At 33.9% G+C, this 24232-nt stretch overlaps 1 protein-coding gene and 1 long non-coding RNA gene across 3 annotated transcripts; one reads left to right on the top strand and one right to left on the bottom strand.

The window, feature by feature from the left end:
* Positions 1-1999: 1999 nt before the first annotated feature.
* Positions 2000-24224, bottom strand: LOC106055875 (palmitoyltransferase ZDHHC5-B-like). The gene is made up of 8 exons (XM_056007011.1): positions 23833-24224; positions 19032-19153; positions 17671-17828; positions 16710-16882; positions 15801-15903; positions 15475-15566; positions 14693-14831; positions 2000-10099 (listed from the first exon to the last, which is right to left on the bottom strand). Exons 1-8 carry the CDS (start codon positions 23922-23924, stop codon positions 8519-8521), a joined length of 2460 nt encoding a protein of 819 aa, XP_055862986.1. The 5' UTR covers positions 23925-24224; the 3' UTR covers positions 2000-8518.
* On the top strand, positions 20001-22182 carry LOC129922165 (uncharacterized). Of its 2 annotated transcripts, none has more exons than XR_008774142.1 (3): positions 20001-20251; positions 21069-21368; positions 21473-22182. It is a non-coding gene; the product is annotated as an uncharacterized LOC129922165 (long non-coding RNA). The 2 variants fall into 2 exon arrangements; XR_008774141.1 differs by having other exon boundaries at positions 20001-20554.
* Positions 24225-24232: the final 8 nt, after the last annotated feature.

The following is a 24232-nucleotide window of genomic DNA, read 5'->3' as shown; positions in this document are numbered from 1 at the left end:
TCTGTACTAAAATAACTAAATTTTCATTTGATTGGATCAATAAAAATTATCTCTGTATGTACTGATTCTCACTGAAAACAGGAGGAAGGAATTGAAGATAAATATAACACTCTCTGGTCACTAAAAGAAAATACCTTTTTGCTATTCCAGGTCTATAACCAAGTTCATAACTTGGCCAAAGTGATCATGAAAATCCAATATTCTTTAAGTTTTTACAGAAATTCATTGTTAAATGAATGTCTCTAGTGGAGAGTTTTCAATAGTCTTGCTGTTGGGAATGGTAGAAGAAAACAAATTGGACTCAATTCACCGAAACAGTTTCAATGGTGGAAAAAAATACAAAGTTTGTGCTACAATGGCTAATGATAAACAAAGGTATGAAATGAAATACTAGGCATACATTTTCAGATACATACTACAGTTAAAATTTTGACCTTTTATCAGTTGAGTGATATACTTACTTAACAGTACCAACAAAAACGATTTAAAGGGGTCTGTCTCTCTGAATTTCTCCTGCAGTAGTCGTAGAGAAGATATCGCAGCCTGGATAGTGACACTTTAGCAAAGATTTTGCCCACTATACTGAGGAGAGAGTTACTCATCAGGGAACTCCTGTATGCTGATGATGCAGCTATTGTGGCTGATTCTGATATTCAGCTACAGTCCCTGGTTGACTAACTATCTGCTGCTTGCCAGAAGTTCGGCTTAAACATCAGTCAAAGCAAGACTAAGATACTTGTCCAAAACACAAACACTGCACCTCAAGTAAGCATTAATGGCCAACCACTAGAAATTGTTGATCACTTTTGTTAACTTGGCTCCATCATATCTAACAACACTTTACTGGATAAAGACATAAACAACAGGATAGCCAAGGCAATGGCCAACATGTCACGGTTGCAGAAAAGAGTCTGGGACAACATATTGCTGACTAACAGTACTAAAGCCCTAGTCTACCGGACCTGTGTGTTGAGCACCTTGCTATACGGAAGTGAAACATGGTCAATCTACTCATGACAGGAAAAAAAACTGAATGTCTTCCACCTCCGATGCCTAAGGCGGATCTTTAAAATAAGGTAGCAAGATAAGATAACCAATGAGGAAGTGCTACAAAGAGCAGGGTGCCAGGACATCCGCTCTGTTATCAGCAGCAGATGCCTTGGCTGGCTTGGCCACGTTCGTAGAATGCCAGTAGGTCGACTTCCACAGTACATTCTGTATGGCGATCTATTAGAAGGCAGGAGAGCCGCTGGTCGCCCACTTTTACGATGTTTGTTTTGTTAAATGTTTTACATGTTTCGGATGTTCCTTCAGAGTTGAAGATAATTACTTCCTAGTCCAAACCTCCCGCAGGACGACGGGGGATGGGAGCGGGCAGGGTTTGAACCCGGGACCATCGATAAATCTGTACGACAGTCCAGATTGCAAACCGCACGACCAGGCTGCCATCCTAATATACGATATACGGATGTATGCAAACGCGACATGAAGCTCTTCAAAATTGACACTAGCAGCTAGGAAGAGGTGGCACTGGATAGATCCACATGGAGAGAGAGCATAAAGGAAGGGTCACGGATTGCAGATGTCATACACAACAGAAGCAGAAAGAAGGGCGAAAATGCAACAGTGCCTGGTGATTACATATGCCCAACCTGCGATCGCAGCTGTGTATCATGGATTGGCCTCTTTAGTCACACAAGAAGTTTCAAAGGGAAAACATCGTCTCTCGAGATGTAAAATGCCAGAGACCAGTCAGAAGGCTTTGTTCTCAATTTTGGAACATATTTTATTCAAAGAGGTTTCTTTTTAAATTGAAGTATTAGTACATCAAAGTGATAAACTAAATACTTATTCATTTTATGACAAGCACTTGGGCATGGACATACTTAAAGTGTTGTAGATATATCCAATGGTTTGAATGTCAAGTGTGTTATAAATTTGTTGATGTGAAAATGAACACCATTTGTCCTTGGGGGAAAAAAAGGTAGCTAATTCAAGGTCATAGGACAAATATTTTATTTTATTATAAATACACTTGTATCACATAATATGAAAAAAAAATGAAGCATATGAATATGATACAATATCATCATGATATTTATAACTCGGTATTTTCAATAGTACTTTTTTTTCTGTTTTGTTAAATAACATTATACACAAATATACAAAACAAATAATCCATGGCAATGAACATATTCTGAATAAAACATATGACACTATCTCATTATGCTATTACAATGTCAGAAGTGTGACACCAAATGATAGCTTCAGTTAAGTTGAAATATCTCACTGCATCAATAAATAATCCACATTTTTCAATCAACACTAGTTCCAGTCATCAACATGAAAACGCTGTCGTCTGTTTCGAACAATGATGATGGTCAGGCCATTAGACCAAATATTGACTGGGAAAGTTTGTACACAGAAACAAAATGAAATGGTCAAAGAAATTACAGCAAGAAATGTATATAATGGTCGCCTTCAGTGATTTAATGCATGGCTAGCACAATGTCTGTGTAGTTTGGTGGGAGCCTGGGTTAGGGGTGGAATCATTTCATTTACATTGTCTAAAAGTCATGAAGGCTTACACAAAATCAAAAGTTTACCAGATAAACATGTCAGACACATGCCGAAAATATGGTTTTGATCTGGCAAGAGTCTTACACATCTTTCTTTGAACAATTGTTTAAGTACCACAGTTGACCACAATGATATAAAACATGAAATGAACATTGCTTCTCAAGTCAAATATCACTACCAACATAATGCCATTCAGTAGGAGAAGTCAAATGCAGGAAACATTTTTATAAATAATAGAAACATCCTCTGTTTTGTTCCAACATGAATTAATTTGGCAGCCAGCTCATTCAGAAGTCACTGTCACCATTAATCTGTACAACAACAGAGCCCACTTATTGACCCCTATTTAACTAAAAACTGCATTGTTTGAAAATTAACTAATAAATTATCTTGTAAAAAAAAATAGTTTAAAAAAATGTAGTTTTATATTTTTGATTAAAAAAAAGGTCTGGTTGTCACAATGAGTAATGAGTCCTTGTATTAAAACTAGTCTAGTCCTTACCACATTGAGCATAAATATTTTTGGTATCAAAATTTAAGAAATTAAAATCAGATCTTTTTCTTAGTACATGTGTACAAGGTCCAGTGCAGCGTTTATTAAATTCACAAACAAATTACTTGTCACTAAATATAAAGTCAGTGTACTTGCCATAGAACCAGACACCAAAACTTTGTTCTTTCTTATTATGATCAAAACAGTTTATATCTACATTTATTACTCAAGTAAATTACTACCTGGCAAATAGTTTGCAACCTATCACAACCTCCAGTTGCCAGATATAGGAATGCACAAGTATGAACAGGAAAAGGACATCTATCATTCAATACAGACAATTAGTTATTAGTATAAGCCTGTTAAGAAGTAGAAATTTCATGGGAATAACTTTGTCAAACTACACAAGATTCAGCTACCATTCATTACTTGTGAAATTACACATGATTCAGTTACCATTCATTACACGTCAGACTACACAAGATTCAGTTACCATTCATTACTTGCGAAATTACACATGATTCAGTTACCATTCATTACTTGCGAAATTACACATGATTCAGTTACCATTCTTTACATGTCAAACTACACAAGATTCAGTTACCATTCATTACTTGCGAAATTACACATGATTCAGTTACCATTCATTACATGTCAGACTACACAAGATTCAGTTACCATTCATTACTTGCGAAATTACACATGATTCAGTTACCATTCATTACTTGCGAAATTACACATGATTCAGTTACCATTCATTACATGTCAGACTACACAAGATTCAGTTACCATTCATTACTAGCCAAACTACACAAGATTCAGTTACCATTCATTACTTACAAAATTACACAAGATTTAGCAACCGTTCATCACTTCAAATTTAAAATAAAAAGCTAGAAATTCATTTCTGCTATACAATCACAAAATCAGAGACTAAGTCAAATAGAAATTATAAGCAGAGACAAGATTCTTAACAACAAACTAGCATGAACTCTTTTTTTTTTGTTGTTAGTATATACCTGGTACACAAACTTCAGAGTCTGCTCATAAATGTAAAAAAAAAATAATTATAAATTTGCTCTCAAAGTAAAAACCATAAAGCAATTCAGTTGACATTACCATTACAGCGTTGTGTATTATGAATGAACATTCAGTTGACAGTTGACCATTACAGCTTTGTGTATTATGAGGGCACACAAAAGCTTATACAAGTTTGCAGGCCAATATTCTGTGGGATGACGCTGTCCACACTCTCCTAACCAAATGTTGCAGCCATAGACTTATATTATATCTAGATTGGACATGGAGATATTTTAAAACTACAAAAAATGTAGTGAAAATGTGTTAAAAAGTTGAAACAAGGCGTTGTTTTGTAAATTAGTTATAAGAAGTAAAGTTTTTTTTCAACCTAACCTATGTAAAATATAATTTAATTTTTAGATCCAGATCTAATAATTGAACATCAAAAAATAAGAGTACTCTTGGCTCATTATTTTGCAATATTTAGATACATAATCTAGAAAGATCTAGGTAATCAATCTATTTAAATGTACATAAATTGATTAAAATCAACTGACAGGAATTATTTCGATCTAGGATTTTTGAAACATTATCTCAATGGAAACTAACAGGAAATGGCTTTGTTTCATATATTTAAGTGAATATATAGTTCTGTGATTAATAGCCCATTCTTTAAAAAATCTGAGAAATGAGTTTGCATTATTTCTAAACTTTGAAAACTTAAGAGCATTACTTTTCTAAATGATTTTCCTAGATTTGGGGTGCCTTCCTTTTTTTAAATTTTATTATTATCATTATAGCTTTTATACAGCGCTACTTTCATGCTTATAGCATGCTCAGAGCGATTTTGGTCCAATCTCATTTGTGGACCAGTGTGTATGTGTGTGTGTGTGTGTGTGTGTGGGGGGGGGTATCTGGGAGTTGGTTTTCCGTGCTGCCTTTAGGCGCTCAGTAAACACAACTCTGCCCGAGTCAGGTGTCGAACCTCGAGCCCCCTTCTAGGTAGCCAAGCCAAGCCAAGTTCAAGCGCACTTGGCCTCTCGACCACGCTTCCCTTACAGCTTAAAAAAAAAACAGTTACGTACATAAAATCTATATATATATATATATATATATATATATAGGTCTGTGAATTGATCAATCGCAGATAAGAATTTGTTTCCGAATTCCAGTCTAGATATAATATATATATAGGTCTGTGGTTGCAGCTCAACTTGTACAAGGGGACATAAACACATTTAACTTTCACAGTGTCAGCCAAGCCAAAAGTCACATAATTGTTGAGCACAATCAAACTTGACATAAAGTCTGCGGTAGGACCAAGGTCTGACAACAAAATACCTTCCTTGTGTGTGCAGCATATTGCCAGGTAGGTCTTTAACATTTAAAATGCACTAGACAAAAGCAGTTGAAATTCAGCTGGAGTGATCATACAGATTTTAAAACTCTCTTCTGATTTATTCCCTTCAGGAATATCAGAGCAACCATACTCACTATTTCCACCCAATGATTGTAAACTAAGTCAAGAGCCCACAACTAGATAAACATATTCATTAATTTCTGGTGTTTATGTGTGACCAGAACAAACAAAAAATGTGCACAGAAAATATTCCTAATTTGATCTGCCTCTGTTTTGCTCAGGTTAACCCTTAAAACGCGTGTGGTAGTTTAGCCCCTAATCATCAGAATTGTAATTCCATTTTCTATGCCCTTTTTGTTAAACAGCTGAGCACTTTAAGGGTTAATAGTAAAACTTGGAATGTTCAGTGGAAAGATCACACTAACAAAACAAAATAAATTATTACTATGGCACTACTCTAGTTGAGTAGACTATTCAATTATCAGATACAGCTAACAACTGCTGGCATCAGCAAGCGCTAAACAAAATCTTTCGATAGTGATTTTTACTTTGACATAGGAAACACCATTTATAGCCTTGGAGATATGACCTTGGTGCACAGGCAGGAGTGACTTTGGCACTAACAGAAGGGGTCAAAGGTTTCCTAGTTTCAACGTACAAATATTACAATGCAAAAGAAAAAAAAATAGAGCGAGGGTGGCTAGGATAGGTACAGTTGATGTTGACATAAATGAACTATGAACTTTTCAACCACAACACAGCCACTCTATTAGGACAGCTACAATTATGTCAAGTTGAGCAAGAGAACCTGTTATCTAAACTTAGTGGAAGCACCATAGAGAGTCAACGTACAAGGCAAAGGTAAGAAAAAATGAAACATCTTTAAAGACTTGTGTACACTGACAAATGTTCCACTCAACAGCATGTATAAAGTTCTCAATTATACCTCACTTAAGTGAATATGTCCACGATACACCCTTGTTTAGCTCTACATATATGGAGAGTCAATGTTAATATGCGCATGCATGTATTCATACAGAGTTGTGCAGTAAAAGTATCAAGTAATTAACACTGACATATATATATCACTGAGCAACCAAAAAAAAAAAAACCTTCTTTTAGCCCACTTAGTTTTAAAACATAAATGACCCTATTTAAACTACATTCTCATAAAAACAAGTATATTGGAAAGACATTTTTAAAATTATTTTAAGTTTATAATTTATCTTCTGGTACACTGTCTCCATTATTTAGAAAGTAATGTCTAATTGTATATATATTATTACTGTGTGATTTTGAACAGAAATTAAAACACAATGGAAGTTTATAAAGAAAATTTTGGTGCCAGGAAGTCAAATTATGTACTTAGCTTTTAAAATGGAGAATAGCGCCCACACATAATATTAATATCTCACTGACCTATGGACTAAATAAAGTCCATTCTATACTTCAAACCACCACACACAAACCCTGAAACACATACTATTTCATCCAATCAGTGCTTCACTAGCAAACAGTTGATGGTTGATTGGCCTCGTGGAACCTTGTAGACGATATATACATTATCAACATATTATATAGTCACTCTGAAGACAAATATTTGCAAAAGAATTTATGCCAGACAAGACAATATATGCCATTGAAATTTAAGAGTTGGGGGGGGGGGGGGGGCACAAAACGTCAACATTTGATATTATTCGGTTAAGTCTGGACTAACTATTCTGGGGAGGGGGGATAGCATCTCCAGGGCTTGATGTTATTTTGACATGGACTACTAGCACTGATGCATGCAACATCCATTCCAGAAATGATACAAGAATGTATCACTTTTAATTATTATGAATAGGTGATCAGTCCGATAGAACATAAAAGGCATTTAAAAAAAAAACTTTTTTTGAGTAACATAAAACATAGATTTTTGTTCAGTATATATAAAAAGTCTTTGGATAAAAGATCTTTAATCTGAATTGAATTTATTTTTCCTAATCAGAATTACTTTCGTATCTATATATACATTATGTTAATCATGTCTAGGTTTACGTCAATTATGCATGGACTTCAACCTTGGCAAACACTGTGACAACAAAGAATGTTGAGTAACTTATGCAGTATTACTTTTAGTAGAGATGAGAGAGAAGAAGAAGAAGACTTAAAGAGCTAAAGCTCAGCTCACATTAATTCTAGTCAAAATCAAAATATCCAATTAAAAGAAATGAAATTAAAAGAAACAAACCAAATTGTACAGCAAATGACATCAACACGTCTATACAAGTGTGTTGATCAAATTAAATAAGTAACGACTATAGCTTGTTCATTTCAAGCGCATGCTAGTTTTAATGTGTGAAGATAGCTTACAACGCTAAAAATGATCATTGTTATAAAGCATGTGTCATGGTTGCTATCTATCACAGAGGATAGCCGAAACAAGTCAGTTTTTTACTCCACTATTTGAATACAAAACCCTATTTATACAAACACGTCACATGCTCAATGTTCAGTTCACAAATGATGTGAGGTTGAATTAGAGCCTAGATATATACAAAACTTAAACAAATATAATGTTTTCATTGAAAATAAAATGTTTGTTTGACAGTCTTATTTCCTTTGTTCATAGTCTGTTATTCAGATGAATGAGTATTTATCTTCTGAACACGCAAACACACACACGCACATGCAAACTATACATTAAAATATTAAAATAACCGATTCATTAAAAAAGAAAACTTAATAACTTTCTAGTCTAGATATCTGAATATAATATCACATGATACCAACAATGTACACAGCACACTGATCCAACAGAGCTTGTGTCCTGACCACATACACAGCATATTTACTTCAGTAATTTGTCTTCTTGAATAGAATAAACAAATTTGATTGGACTAATGATCCTGTATACTATAAATTATGGACAGTAACTATAAATACTGCCAACAAAATATACACAGAGATTTTGAAAATAAAAATGAACTGAAGTAACTACCAAGCTTTGAGTCTGTCATAAAGTTGTCTTACAGCTTAACTGCCATGAGTCTGTCACAAAGTTATCCTACAGCCTGACAGCATCAAACGGATGCCTCGTACGTGTCATAAACACTCTTTGCACTTTCTTTGCGGGGACCCTGGCTCTGCCGCCGAAGCCGTTCGTTTATCCGCTTATCCCGAATTTCCACAGCATCTGTTACCTGCAAAGCACGCACAAAAGACAGTGGACGAACATCCTGAGTTTGCTGCCCCGATACAGAAGAGGACTGGCTAGGATGGCGAGAGGATGACGCTATGGAAGGGTTTGAAGATGGAGGTAAAGGAATTTTGCTGCTCATGGGAATAATCTGATGGGCATTAGGCTGACGCCCTACAGAGGGAGACCTCAAGGAACTGCCTGATGACATCACAGAAGAGCTCCCAGGACGACCAAAGCTGCTGCTAATGCTAGAATTCACCAGTGGCTGGTAGCCTGTTTGTGGTGAGCCACTGGGCAAGTAGCCACTACCTCCGCTAATACTGTTCCCATCCCCATAGCTTCCTTTGGATGACTCCGAAAGATTTCGAGGCAGACTGCGCTCTCTACCACTCGGCCTGTCTCTTGAAGCCGAGCGGTCTCTTGGAGGATCAAAGTCAAAACTTTTTGAACGGTCTCGATCTCGAGGACGATGAGCATCTTTGTATTGTGACTCGGATATCATTCGGGGTCGTGAATCTGTATTTCCCTCGGTGTATTTATTAGAACTATCTCGTGGTGCATTATAATATCTATCCCTGCTGTTAAGTTTATTATCAGAATCACTATAACCCAAATGGTCATGTTCTCTAGACACTCCTTCTTTTAATCTGGAATTACTCACAGGATGTTCTCTCGGAGAGCTACCATCCCCTCTAGTCCTCTCTAGTGTATTATAAAACCTGCTCTCAGAGCTCTCTGGAACTTTGGACATTTTGTCATTGGAACGGCCAATGTGATCTGACAAAGATTCCCTAGACCTATTGAGTTGTTCTTGGGATCGATTCAAATTCTCCCTGGAACGACTGGGATAAAAGTTCCGAGCTCTGTCTTTGATCGGAGATGTAGAAGGTGCACTCCCACGAGCTGGTGATGGAGAATGTGGTGAGTGTGGTGGTCTACCACCACTTCTCTCCCCTCTCAGTGTCGGCGGGGAAGCAGGATGATGAGGTGAGCCCACACGTGGAGGTCCTTTAGGTGGTAAGTTTTTCTCCAATGAGCTGTGGGCATTTGGTCCACTAGAAGTGGTACTTCTTTTCATATTTGGACTGTTGATGATATGGGATTCTACAGAGTTGTAGGCCGTGCCATCGTCCTCACTCTTCACCAGGGGAGCCTTGTGTCCACCCAGACTTCCTCCATTCTGGATAGTGTATGAGCCAGATTTACCTGCAGGGCGCTCAAATGTGTTTCTAGATGTAGCCTGGTGCAGGGTTGGAGGCGATCCTGGCCTCCTGACATGATTGGAATTGGCGTGCAGAGTTGCACCGAGAGGAACAGGATGTTGTTGGTTGGTGCCTGTATCAAATAGGTTTGTGTAGGAGCCACCTTGTTTACGAGCGGATGGCGGGGAAGGCTCACAATCAAATGATTGGCTGCTCTTATCCAGGTATTCATCATGCTCGTGGATACTGCGCGGCCTCAACTGAAACAAACACAAACACAAGTTAATTATGACAAAGTTGTTGTTTTTTTTAAAAGAGAGTTCTGTTATAGTGACAGTCATTCCGATTTGATCTAAAAAACTATTTTTGATACATTTTATCCCTAAGAAAATATAATTTAATAATATATACATATATATATATGTATTTCAAGATATAAACAATTAGACAATGATACAGAGCAAGATGAATGTTTTTCTTCTTTCAGTGAAAACAGACAATGTTGGGTGGGCTGTTCAGCACACTGACACATATATAAATATAGATTACAGTATGTATACATTTGACTTAGGTGCTACAAATTGTGCTATTTTTTTTTTTTTTACATGAGTGAACATCAATAGACACTACTAAATATTAGTTTTAATGTTCTCATTTAACATCAACTAAAGATATTGTATATTTATATTCTATAAGATATTGTATATTTATATTCTATAAGATATTGTATATTAATATTCTATAAGATATTGTATATTTATATTAGCTGTCAATTTCTATGTGTAGAAGAAAAAAAAAAGATAACGTTTTGTTTTTTTCAAAGCTTATGAAGTTATAAAAAATGTACAATAACAATGACAATATCCTTAGGAGCAAAAAATTAGCATGAATGTAGAAACACTAAGCATTACAAAGACATCAAGAGAATACCATTAAAGTATAAGCACACTCAATCATTCAAGACATTTCTAGAGTTCATTATCTCTTATGCAGTTAAAGATGCGTTGATGAGGAAGAAAGGTTAAAAAACAAACTCCATGGAAGCACATAGAATGTCCAGAACCAGGCCAATATTTAAAGAAGTGAATCCAATAGTACACAGACTGTTTAAACACAAATGTAAGCAAATGTTTCAAGACAAATTTAAATTGAAAGTGCACAGAATTTTCAGAACTTGTTTCAAGACAGATTTTGAATTCAAAGTACACAGCATGTTCAGAGCCTGTTTCAAGACAGATTTGAATTCAAAGTACACAGAATGTTCAGAACTTGTTTCAAGACAGATTTGAATTCAAAGTACACAGAATGTTTAGAACTTGTTTCAAGACAGATTTTGAATTCAAAGTACACAGCATGTTCAGAGCCTGTTTCAAGACAGATTTGAAATGAAAGTGCACAGATGAGTTGAGGTTAGCGAAGCAGGACGTTTTGGCGCAGCCGTTTTGACGCGAAGGTCGTTTATTTTTCACGTACTAAATGTAAATGTGTGTTTGTTTTTTACATCATTTTCTTTAATAAACATTTTGGCTTGTGTATGTGTGTTTATTAAGAGGCACACTTTTATTTTCAAAAAAAGTTTTAGATGTTAACATGGTTTTTGTTATATTAAAGTGTGACACTTAGCTAGTTCGTACATAACACTAATGCAGGGGTGCCACCCATGAGACCAAGTAAAACCTGAAACCAGAATTTCCAAATTTTACAAACCCTGAAATCATAAACCCCAAACTTTACCAACCCTGAAACGTACCGCATATACAATTTAAGCACCAAAATTTTACGAAAGAAGAACAGTATTAAATTACTACCTAGATCTGTATCATAATATGCCCCCCATGTTTTAAATATGTAATTAGTAAGCCTATCATTATAATAAATAGAGTTTGTGTGTATTTATTGATAAAGCTTGTAATACAAGTTAAGAGGATTTAGTACAATTTTATATTAACAATGTTTGTAAACCACCACCCCCCTTAAACACACAGTTATTTTAAATGATGTTTCTCTCTTAACATTTTTTCCCTCATTATTCATTTGAAGCAGCCTACTTTAATCAACATTGATAAAACTGATTCCATCAATGTACATGCATGGACCTGTAAATCTATTGCAACAAGATAAAATTGATTTTGAGATTTAGTACAGATCTACTCCAAAATGAACATTACGATTTAGTTTCTAAATTTAAATGTAGACCTAGATGGCTAGAATGTGCTGGACTGCCTATACATAATTATAATTTATTTGTATAAATCTATTGACCAATCGATCTATTTTTTCTAGCCTTCAGGCGAACGCAAACTTACTAATTTAATTCTTCAATCATTGATTCTAGTTCTGATCAAAAAATGATGTAAATATCCTAAATCTAGATCCTACTTCTATAATACTCTAGACATAGGCTAAGGCTCTATGTCTATATGGAACCTATACAAATTTTAAAATATAAAACACGGAAAAAAAAAAAATTTCTCACTCGTGAATTTTTTTTTCTATTTCTAGAATCTAGATCTAGGACTAGCAGCTAGGTAAGCGAGTAGATCTAGACTATATCTATACTAAATACAAGACTTTACAGTCTAGATCAGATCTAAATTGATCATAGAAATAGATCTAGACTCTAAATCGAGCCGATTTGAGGCGCGTTCCGTAGATCTAGAAATTCTTTATAGATCTAAATCTAGAATGTTTACACTTTTTTGTCACTTAAAAAAAAAATATTGTACCGGTAAATAAAGCTTAGTGCGCATGCAAAGTGAAAGTCTCGCGAATAGCGAGATATGAGACTGGTCGATTTTGTTTAAAAATGGCGGCTCGCGCGATCGGAACTAACAAACTAAAATTAACGGTGGAAATTACCAGAAATTTCGAAAAAATCTTGACCAGAAATTTCGAAAAAATCTAAATCAACTAAAACCCTGGATTTTTACAAAATTGTAGAAGGCAAACCCGGAGGGGGGGGAAAATCGGACCCCTCAAAACCCGGATTTCCGGGTTATTCCGGAAAAGTGGCACCCCTGCACTAATGTCAAATAAAAAAAAATCTTTTGGAAAGAAATCCAGAAATGTCATCCAGTGCGATTAGCAGAACTCATATATAGCATGTCATTTCCATTCAGGAATCTGACTTATTATAGGCCTATATTCATGAAATAAGCAAAACCTTAATAATTTAAAAAAAACAAACAATTCGCTGAACGGTGTTAGAATTCATACTATACATACAATATTATGGTAGAGTGAAATAAACATTGTTATAAAAGCTACGTGCTTATTAAATAATCTTCAAATGATATCTCGCGCCAAAACGTCCCGTCGCCAAAACGTCACGTACCGGAGGTTAGGAAGAAAAAAACAAAAAAAGAAAGCCACCAAGTACCATTGTCAACAAATGGTAAAACAAGTGACAGACAGCTATAGTGTAGGTTTGTTTTTAAAATGAACGCATACAAAAGAGCTTGTCACTAAACTACACAAGGAGTCATGAGCAGAAAACCATCACAATTAAAGTACAACTAAAACTCGTTCATCTACAACGACTTGTTGCTTATCATTTTAAAGTTTTGTTACAACACTTAGTTAATTCATAATATTCAAATATGCATGACAAAATACATTAACCGTTGTTCTGTTAAAACAATATTAGTTAAGTCTTTACCTATGACTATTACTAAGTATCTTTAACTACTACTGAGTACAAATGATTACAGACTGCTGAAATAGAATATTTTTTTTAAAATATTTTTTTTACTAATATGATTTAAAATTTCTAATCTGGTTTATGTTTGATAAGGTCATAATTAGAAAGAAACATTATGTTAATGTGTCAATGCAAGCACAGAGAAGAGACCCCATTTCATGTGACTTCAGATACTTTTGTCAACCCCTACTTTGATTAGAAAGGAGATTGCTTCAAAGTAAAAATATTTTCAGCACAGATATTTAAAAATTTTCTTTCAACAATACTTATGTAGCCAAAATGATGTTTCCTATTATTTGTATTATTTTGTTTAGAGAATTCTGTTGGAACATTGACCAGAAAGGTCGAATTAATGGTTATATGACAAGATACTTTTTTTTTACGTGATGCTCAAACAGTTGAACATGATACATGTACTAAACATATATGTGCCAGACTGAACTCAGCTCAAAGCCAACAATATCTGTGACAACTATTTATGTAGCTGACAATGCAACGAGGAAGTATGAGACTTTGCTGTTAATTATTAGTTTACCTTCAAAAGGAAGTTCCATAAACTTAGCATTGGAAAGATTTTTGGTAATTTTATTGAAAATTTTGGCAAAAAGTGAGTGAAAACTTAAAATTGATTAATTCTACACACAAAAAAAACTACAAAGAAAACTCGGTCAAGGTTAAAACTCGTGTAAAGTTGAACTAAACATGAAATCTTGAACTAGAAAATGACTTAACTCTTTCTCTCCGTAATTATTTACCACATTCTGGTGGAATCAACGCTGGTATCGTCAGTTAGGAGAGAAAGAGTTAATGCCTACAAATCATTTCTTACCCTATAACTTCTGGAAATGGACCTACTCGCTGAGAACATGCAAATAGTTGACATTACACTACACACACGACTTCTCTTCAATTTTTTGTTTGTAAGTTGAAATTAAATAGTAGCATGCAAATGAATTTAAACATTTCAAGTCTAAGGGTAACAATGACAACAACAACCAGGATGGTTCACCAGAAGGAAAACATTCAACGGCTTAAAATTAATTTTTTGTCACCATTTCATCAACTATTTTTTTTTTTTACTATAACTAATGTTTCGTTGAAATAAGAAGAAATGTGAAACAAATAGAACAAGTTTTTTTTTTGCTCCACTCACATTATGATTCTTTGTGATTGATCTGATTCCATTTGAATTGTTGCCGGTATTAATGCTGACATCGTTCTCTGCTGCGACATAAGTTATTTTACTAGTTTCAAGTTTCAACGTTCTGGTTTTTGGAATGTAACCAACAAGTCTGAACAAAAGGAAAAAAAATAAAAATAAATGAAATTTATGTTATGTTATCAAAGGTGGATGAGTGGTAAAACGCTTGGCCTCAGAACCGAGGTGGTCTGGGATTTTGAATTTTAAGGACATCCCTGATTCCACCCAACTCTAATGGTTACCTGATAATTAGTTGGAGAAAGTAAAGATAATTGTTGCTGTGTTGGCCCTCTTTAAACGCGGGCCACAGAAAATGATGACATTTACCCCCTCTGCCCTAAAGATCTGAAAGGGAAACTTACAGCGCCAACATATTTCTGTTAAATTAGACTTGCACGAAAGTAAAAACAGGGAAATTTTAGAAATGTGGCAACCCAGAAGTTTTCCTTCCTCTTTATCTCATGTACATTGTGTCCAACCAAACTGTTAGGAAACCTTTGAAGAGCAATAGGAAACATGAGAAAGCTTTTCAGGCAACTAGCAAGAGCCTATTTTGTTTATCTGGACAAAACTGCAAGGTTACATTAAATGTCCATGACAACTCTACATTGTAAAACAACTATCTATAACCTATCTATATCTATCTCTCTATAAATCTTAATTTCAGAATAGACTAATACCAATGAATAAGTGTTTCATGCTTATCAGCAATCACTAAGTTGAGCACAACTTACTTTGGCCACCTAGGTCCATAGAAGACGTAACAGCAGTTCTTTATACATCCTCTTGTAAAAGGATTAGGTCCACCCTTGAACTTTCCAGTAACCTAGCAGTTGTATCAAATATTGTATTATCAAACAAGCCAAATTACACATATATAATATTATATATATATATATATATATATATATATATATATATATATATATATATATATATATATATATATATATATATATATATATATATATATATATAACACAACAAAGAATGGGGCAGGGAATATAACAAAAAAGGATACCAATTAGCTATCAACATAACTAATAAAGCCTAGTCTCACCTGTTCATTAGTGGTGGTGCCTTTAGAAACTAGAAACATATGAAACCCTGTCAGTCCAAACACAGGTATTAGAACAAGACCTATGATGATCATTATTATAATTCTTGATCAAATTAAGGAAAATGTAACAATGCGTATTAAAACTCACTGGGAGCAACTAGTGATTTAACATGATGTGGTGACACAAAGTAGCAGAGTCAGAGTCGTTTACAGCTCTGCTAGCTCCCTCCAGTCAAACCAATACATATACAGACAAATGAACCTGCTTTTGAAATCTAGCACAACATATTTGACTATCAAAATTTATAGTAAACACCCAACAAATTCATTTTAAAAAAATTATCACCAGTTTAAATGGGGAAACTATTACAAGAAAGAATGATTAAGACAACAAATTTTATAAAATATTAACAAATTACACTAGTCTGTCAAAACTGAGCTCTGGTAAGGATGGGGGGGGGGGGGGGGGGGGGGGCAATTAAAAGTTATTTTTTGGTTTGGTTTGCTTTTGCTCTGTGAGAGGGGAGTTAAACTGTTGGCGATTTGTTTGCTTGTGAAACGAACAGGAGTATTTTATGTTTCATTGTTGTGTTTAAGAGTAAAGTAAGCTATTGATATTCTCATCACTGCACCTTTATCAACAGTGTCGAGGAACTTTGTTGTTATAGTTCATAAATAAATTATACATGTCAATGAATTGGAGCTACCATCAAGTCTTTTGTGTGGAAGTGAGAACGATAGCATCTTCAAATAATAAAGTACTTGACATAGTTCTTTAACCAAGAGCACATAATTCTAGATTCAAATAAAACTTTTGACAATGAAATTTTATACAACTATGATATTTTAAGATGGCGTAACTCTAACTGTCCCAGTGTTCAGCTATAACAATAAATACCAAAAGGATACGATATTATTGGGCCTGGCCGCAGTAGATCACCGTCATGTTTTAAGGTGTAAAATACACACTGCGCAAATATCGTGGTTATATGCAGACATAATGTCAACAGAAAGGTAAAAAAATATCTGTAATTTCTACGACCAATGCAGTTGTTCAACCAAGGACAATGGTGATCAAAAGTCTGAAAAGAAACAAAAAATTATTTCCCTTTAAATCATCTTTAGTACACATTAATTGATTATTAAAATTTCTGAAATGTAAAAGAGAAACTACTGTATTTACATTTTGTAATATATTTAGTGCTAGCTTTGTGGTCATTTCATTAAGTTGACCACCACAACTATTTCTGGTCAAACTGAAGGCTTTCAGACCGTAGAAAGTGTTCTAATGGAAATAAATTGTTGACATTTCACCATCATTAAACATTTTGAGAACTATGTCATGAGGAACCACTATGAGGTGGTGGAGAAGTATGTACCTCATACATTCATCAATGATACATCTCATATTCAAAGAACTTTTTAAAAAAACAAAATGGAAGGCATTAGTACAAATGCTGATCTTAAGGAAATATTGTACAATCTTTGTAGCTTAAAAAATCCGTACAGTAAAATATATATGAAGGATATCAGTAGAAAATGTATCATTATTCCTAAAGCAATCATTATAAATATTCCTTAATACTGGTGCTTTATTGAGATGTGCGGTGGTTGAGTGGTAAATCGATAGGCTTTCAAAGCGGGTGTCACAGGTTCGAATCCTGGCAAAGACAGCCAGCTCTAATATGTGTACCTTCCTTTAGTTATGGAAAATAAAAGGTGGTTGGTTATTGTGCTGGTTACATGACACCCGCGTTAACTGTGGGCCATTTCATCATCTGTCCTATAGATCACAGGGTTTAAAAGGGGGACTTACTGGTACTTTATTTCAACTGCTAATCAAAGAACTACAGAACTGACGCAGACTTACATCAATACAGTTATCACACGAACTACAATGAGAGCTACGAGGAGGGCGATAAAATTGGCAAGTAGTGCACCATTTCATACGTGTCTGAACACCTCTGATCTCTATATTTTTATATAATGGAGAACGAAAGTCGTCATCTTTAGCTTCATCATCAGGTGCTGCAACAAAACATAGAAAGAAAAGTATAGAATACATGAAAAATATCTTGATAAATATGGAATCAATATAACTGAAATGAAATCTTGACAAGGTTAGTCTGTCATAGACATGGTTTAAAATGTATAAAAAAAAGTTTATTCAGCAGACATGGAGGCTCCATGGCTGAGTGATAAATCACTTGGCTTCCAAACTGGGGTTCCTGGGTTTGAATGATTTTTTTAAATTTTGGATCTTAAGGGCGCCACCAAGTCCACCCAGCTCTAATGGGTGCCTGACAGATGGAGAAAAAGAAAGGCGGCTGGTCGTTGTGCTGGCCACATGACACCTTCGTTAACTGTAGGCCACAGAAACTGAGGGTCTTAAGGGGAGATTTTTTTCTTCACTTTCAGTAGACATAAGGCAACATCACTTTTTTTTATTGGGGGTGGGTAGGAGATTGTTGCTGCAATTGCAAGGAACTATAAAAAAAAAAAAAAAAAAAAAAAAAAAGGAATTCAAGCCACAGCTGAACATATTAAGCAGCAAATAATTCTTCCACCCAAGATATCAACAAATACAGCTTTTATTAAATATATAAGACATTTAGTTGAGATATGAATAAAAATAAGGTAAAAAAAAAAAAATTGCTTGGTTTCATTCTCCTCACAATACTCCAAGCAAGCTGCCTTATCCAATCAAAGCAAGCTGCCTCATTCAATCCAAGCAAGCTGCCTCATTCAATCCAAGCAAGCTACCTTATTCAATCCAAGCAAGCTGCCTTATTCAATCCAAGCAAGTTGCCTTATTCAATCCAAGCAAGCTGCCTTATTCAATCCAAGCAAGCTGCCTTGTTCAATCAAAGCAAGCTGCCTTATTCAATCCAAGCAAGCTGCCTTATTCATTCATTCTTGAGCTAAAGTCAAAATAACGAATTTATTTAAATTTTTGTTTAAAAATATATTGGTTTAATTTTCTGTCTTTCCATCAGTAGCCATTACATCTTTTCTTCTCTTCTGTCCAGGACTTAATATAATCATATTCTTCTCTATTTTTTACCCAGTACATGACACAATCATTCCCTGCTAATCTTGGTCTCTAGCATATTATACAACTTTGTCCAGCACACAGTACTATCATTTATAAATCATTGTGGCCAATCTTCTTTTTTTTTCAACACTTATTCCCCATAATTACTTTTAAGAGGTCAGAATCATTTTCTTTACCTCTAGGAAATATGCCAGGATCCATGAATGTTGAGAGGCACAGATTTAGCATCATAAATAGAGTGATGACCCCCTGAACAACAGGAAAAACATAACTGTACTCTTCCGTCAAATACCGGCAACTGAAATTAAAAATCAACAATTATATATATAGCACAAAACAAAACAAAAATGTGTCCTATAATTAGTGACATATAATTAAATGTAGTAACATAGTCTAATAATTATTGTTTGTGACACACCACTAACGTTCAAAGCGAAAACATATTTTAAGGATATCTTAGAGTTTCTTTACAGAATACCCTAAGATGGCTTAAATAATGCTAAGTTGCCTGAGGTAATAAGACCTATTAAAAAAGTAACTAATGATGACTTTTCAACACAATAACCAAACGCCTTTGAATGTAAGAGATAACAATTTGATCTGGACAGACTCAGAACAATACTGAGACTCCATTCCAGTCTGTCAAAATCTACAATCCAAACCTTCAACTTTTCCAGTGAAAGCACCAAATAGTGTGGATGTCATCAACAGATGTTAAAAGAGTCTAGTTCAGATGCAGAAGGAACATTATGTCAAACACATGTAGCTAGCTATCTAGAATTAAGTTTTTATAGAACAATCTAATAGAAGGCTTTTTCCAGTTATATCAAAGTATATATATATATAGTATATGGAGAGTTGACTTTTCTTGTAACACATGCACAGTTGATTCAGTTTTTGATACAAAGTAAATCTAGATGTAACAAACCAACGAGTTTAAAGATGAAGATAATAATTAATAGAGATCTACAATCTAGTAAAATAATAGACAATCTAAATCTAGTAGAGATAATCATAATTATAAGGCAAGGGCTGAAATAAGATTAGTAAAGAGGTTGAGTAAGCTAGAACTTGGGTACAAATGGACTAATAATGAGTACACATCTCTACTAGGACTAGAGTTTCTAGACTATTTCAGTGACTATATAGTAGATACTTCGATTTTCCGGTCGCGCGAGATTTTTTTTGGTTACCGGAACCGGTAGTATTCGTGCGGCAGTATTTAAGCCGAAAGCAGTGGTAATTTCGTTCCAGTCTGGTTTTGTCTTCAAAATCAGACACCAAAGGATAATCGGAGCCCTTTGTTTGTTCAAGGATCGGATATCAGTTAATTCTTTGGATTTATATCAGTGCTTTTCTATCGTCTTCATGGAGTTCCAGCGTGTTGAGCATAGGGGTAAGTTGACCATCCATAGTTTTTTTATTATTCTAATAAGCATAGTTATTTAAGTCATCCCAAGTACCTTAATATCTAATCTAACTATTTTTGTTCATATTATCGCAATAAGTGTTCCACTTTTTTAGTAAAAACGGACCCACTGCATCAGGTATCTTGGCTAGAAAACGAAACTAGCCGCCATTACTAACCGGAAATGATAGATTCAATGGTTATCAATGGCTGCATAGCTTTTTTGTTAGATCGATTTTTTTAAAATCCATCATCAAGAACAGTTTTATTTAGTCATCCGTGATTTTGAATGTTATTTATTAAACTTTTAGAATGATTTTAACCTAGTTCAATTGTTATTTTTCGTTTTTAGTTAAATTTAAGTGATAATTCTTGCAATAGCTGGTAATATAATTGCGATAATTATAAAACAATTTTTATACACGATTTTAAGTGATTGTTACCATAATAATCACTACTAATTATGTTATAAACAAGTTATAAACAAAATAAAACTCAAATCAATTGGAATATCATTTTATTTCAATGAAAATAAATTTTCAGATATTAATCTATAGATCTACTTAAATCTACTATATTCTGTATATGATTTAGGATGATTGTAGAAATTTATTTTAAAGTAAAGGCTTGGCTGGACTTGGACTTATGAAGTTGAGCCTTCTATTTTACATTAAATGTCTTTTATCCTTTTATAAACTAATCTTTAAACTGCATTTTATTAAAATTGTACATGTGTAATTTTGTTTGAAACATTTTTTTTTCACAATTAAATAAAGCTAACTTTTTTTTGTTACATTTTCCCCAGATAATGTGGGCGTGGCAGGCCTTGATGTCGATGTTGTTGACAATAAGTTTTGAAGGCATATGTCCGAGGTGAAGAACTTTTGTAGGAAGATTACCCGCAGCTGGCACCTATTTGCACCTTACTTGGATAAAAAAATTTCTATCGATGCTGCTGGCAAAAAGACACCTATCCAAGACAGCACTGAACGACCTAGTATGGTGAAGAAGTTGCGACCTGAAGGTGATGTTGAGGCTACTGAAAGGCAGGTAACACAGAACAACACTGTGCTTGTTGTTGCAGAAAAGCGGTTAGTCTTTTAAGGTAATAACTTTACCATTTTCTTTCGTAAATTCATTTTTATAGTTTCAAAACAATTCCTTTTTAGGTGTCTCAACCCTTTTGACATTTATTATATTTATTAACAGGGCTTTTTGGCAAGATGTTGACTGGACCGTGGATGACACTGATCTACAAAATGAAAGATGAAACATTTTAAAGATACCATTTATGCAGCTATTATATTTATTCTCTTGTTTTCTAGATCTCTCATGTGAAAGTCTGCATTGACAAACTAAAGGCCATTGTGGATTCTCCAGAGAATCTCCTTTCAATACTAATTGATTGCTTTGGCCAGACTCTGGATACTGAAGATCTCGTTCTGAAAACCCTGAGAAATGTGACTGTTGATGAAGTATTTATCGAGATCACTAAAGAACTTGCTGAAGGTTTTTGTAAGGTGCTACAGAGACAGTACTTCAATTGATAATTTCCAACTACAAACAAATCCATTATGTGCTTACCCATCAAATAGTTAGATATATTTTATTTTAAGGGAACATGTTGCATATCTGGGATATTTATTTAATGTGAAAAATATAATTTCACAATCCAGCTGATAATTGTGCTATGAACCATTTATATTAAGTCTTGATAATTTTACCTTTTCAGCAAGCCTACATTGGTATGCATTAAAATTATTTATTCTATTTCAGCAAAACAGATAGGGTACACCCAAACAATGTTCATCTTCAAACAATCATGCATGATCCTCGCAAGCTTTGGATACTGACGTACATTTGCAAACGCACTCAGACTGATGACATCAAGAAATCTATATTTGTTATTTACATTATATGTAAATTTAAATACTCTTTTTTTTTTTTTATTTTGTAAATCTTGTATAATTATCTCTAAAGTCTAGATTAAAATGTTACAGCTCTCAAAGTATGAAATAGAAATTTTTGGTTTTTATTTTTGTGTTGTTTTTCCAACATGTTATTCATCCAAAGTTTATTATAAGTATCAGCAAAAAGTTGTTCATTTCAGTTAAAAGCCTAAAAAGTAATTTACGGCTAAAAAAGTTGCAACATTTTAAGTGTCAACATAATGAAAACTTCTGTCTCAGATTATAATAAAATAAACAAATAACACATAATCATGCATGCATTCCTGTAGAAAACTTCATTTAAATTTCTCAATTAGTTAAAAATTTATAACCAACATAAATTTTGGTTGTTATAACCATAAGTGTCAACATAATATTTTGTCGAAAAAAACTCAAACTTGTCATTCCACATTTATCAAAAATCAAATTTTCAAAAAAATTCTTATCTCAGTGTTAAAATAGAATAAACAAATAACACATAATCATGCATTTCTGTTCAAAATTTCATTTAAATATCTCAATTGGTTAAAGAGTTATGACCAACATAAATTTTGGTCGTTTTTTAAATTGACGTTCCACGTTAACAAAGAAAAATTTTTTTTCTTAAACGTCTTTCTCAGCGTTATAATAGAATAAATAAATAACACATATTCATGCATTTCTGTTGAAAATTTCATTTGCATATCTCTATTGGTTAAAAAGTTATAACCATTTAAGTGTCAACATTTGTTTTTTTTTTTGTCGTTTTCGAAATGTCGACCCACATTTAAGAAATTAAAAAAAAAAGTTTCAACTTCTATCTCAGAATTATAAAGAAGAAATAAATACCACATAAACATGCATTTCTGTTGAAAATTTCATTCAATTATCTCTATTGGTTTAAAAGTTATGACCATTTATGTGTGAATATGTATTCTGTTTCTGTCGTTTTTCAACACCTACCCCTACATCAAGGGCTTAACAAAAAAAAGTGTTAATAGATATCCCAGATTTAAAATTGTCATAATTATCAGAACATAATTGCGCATTTCTATGGAAAATTTCATTACATTATCTTTAAGCGTTAAAAAGTTATAGCAGTTTAAATGTATAAGCTCCTCCTTTCGGTCACAATTTTTTGGGTATTTTAATAGGCTAATTCTCCGACACTAAAATGGTCATAACTTATGTTCTAATTAACCTAGAAGCATAAATGAGGTATCAATGAACTCCATTCAAAAAGATCTATCTAACTATACTAGTTTCATTTAGATTCATTAAAGTTGAATTTTTTATCAAAGTACCTACTATATAGTGACTATATAGTCTATAGACTACTATAGAGTTTCTAGACTTTCAGTGAGTGAGTAGCCTAAATTAGTAGATCTTGGTCTAGAATTATCAAAATGATTGAAAATGGTAGATTACTTTGATCTATAGATATTTGATGTAATCATAGACAATAAGAGTTAAAGAATAAGAGTGTGATATACACACTAGACTGTCTAGTGTCTAGACTACAGAAAACTCTCTCTAGACTGTCTAGTCTTATCTAGTTAGATTTAGATCTAGATCTATAGTTGTTAGAGTAACTTAGACTCTTAGACTAGAGATCTAGCTCAGCAACCAACTTGAACTTACACAAAGACGAAGTATAGCGAAGTACACACTATAATCAGTGACCATGCACATGTTGCAGGTATTATCTTAGTCGAGAGCTCACACTTGGGCATGTTTGTGAGCTATTTCATGGCATAATCATGTATGCTACAGGAAGAGTATCCTGGTATACACCAAATCTTCGCATTCAGGCATCCCTACTTCATGGTGTTCCGGGGTGCATATCCAGTGCCTAATAACGAACTATAGACAATTTATGCGCTACACAAAATTTTATGCGAAATTAAAGTTTATTGAATAATGTATTTTACAAGTAGATTCGTATTAACTGTATATTTAAAGCGCGTTTAAAATAACAAGAAACAATAAATTAATGTTTCATTTGTGTGTACTTCTATTTTAAGATGAGGATGAATACATT

Source organism: Biomphalaria glabrata, chromosome 12, assembly GCF_947242115.1.
Source record: "Biomphalaria glabrata chromosome 12, xgBioGlab47.1, whole genome shotgun sequence".
NCBI classification, from domain to species: Eukaryota; Metazoa; Mollusca; class Gastropoda; family Planorbidae; genus Biomphalaria; species Biomphalaria glabrata.
This window is presented reverse-complemented; position numbering and strand designations above follow the sequence as displayed.

Coding starts and splice junctions, on each gene's coding strand:
- LOC106055875 (XM_056007011.1), bottom strand. CDS start 23,924: ATGCCCAAGTGTGAGCTCTCGACTAAGATAATACCTGCAACATGTGCA. Junction 19,154..23,832: donor TCGCTATACTTCGTCTTTGT/GTAAGTTCAAGT, acceptor TTTTAATTTCAG/TTGCCGGTATTTGACGGAAG. Junction 16,883..17,670: donor CGTGTGATAACTGTATTGAT/GTAAGTCTGCGT, acceptor GTTTCTTTTCAG/ACTTTTGATCACCATTGTCC.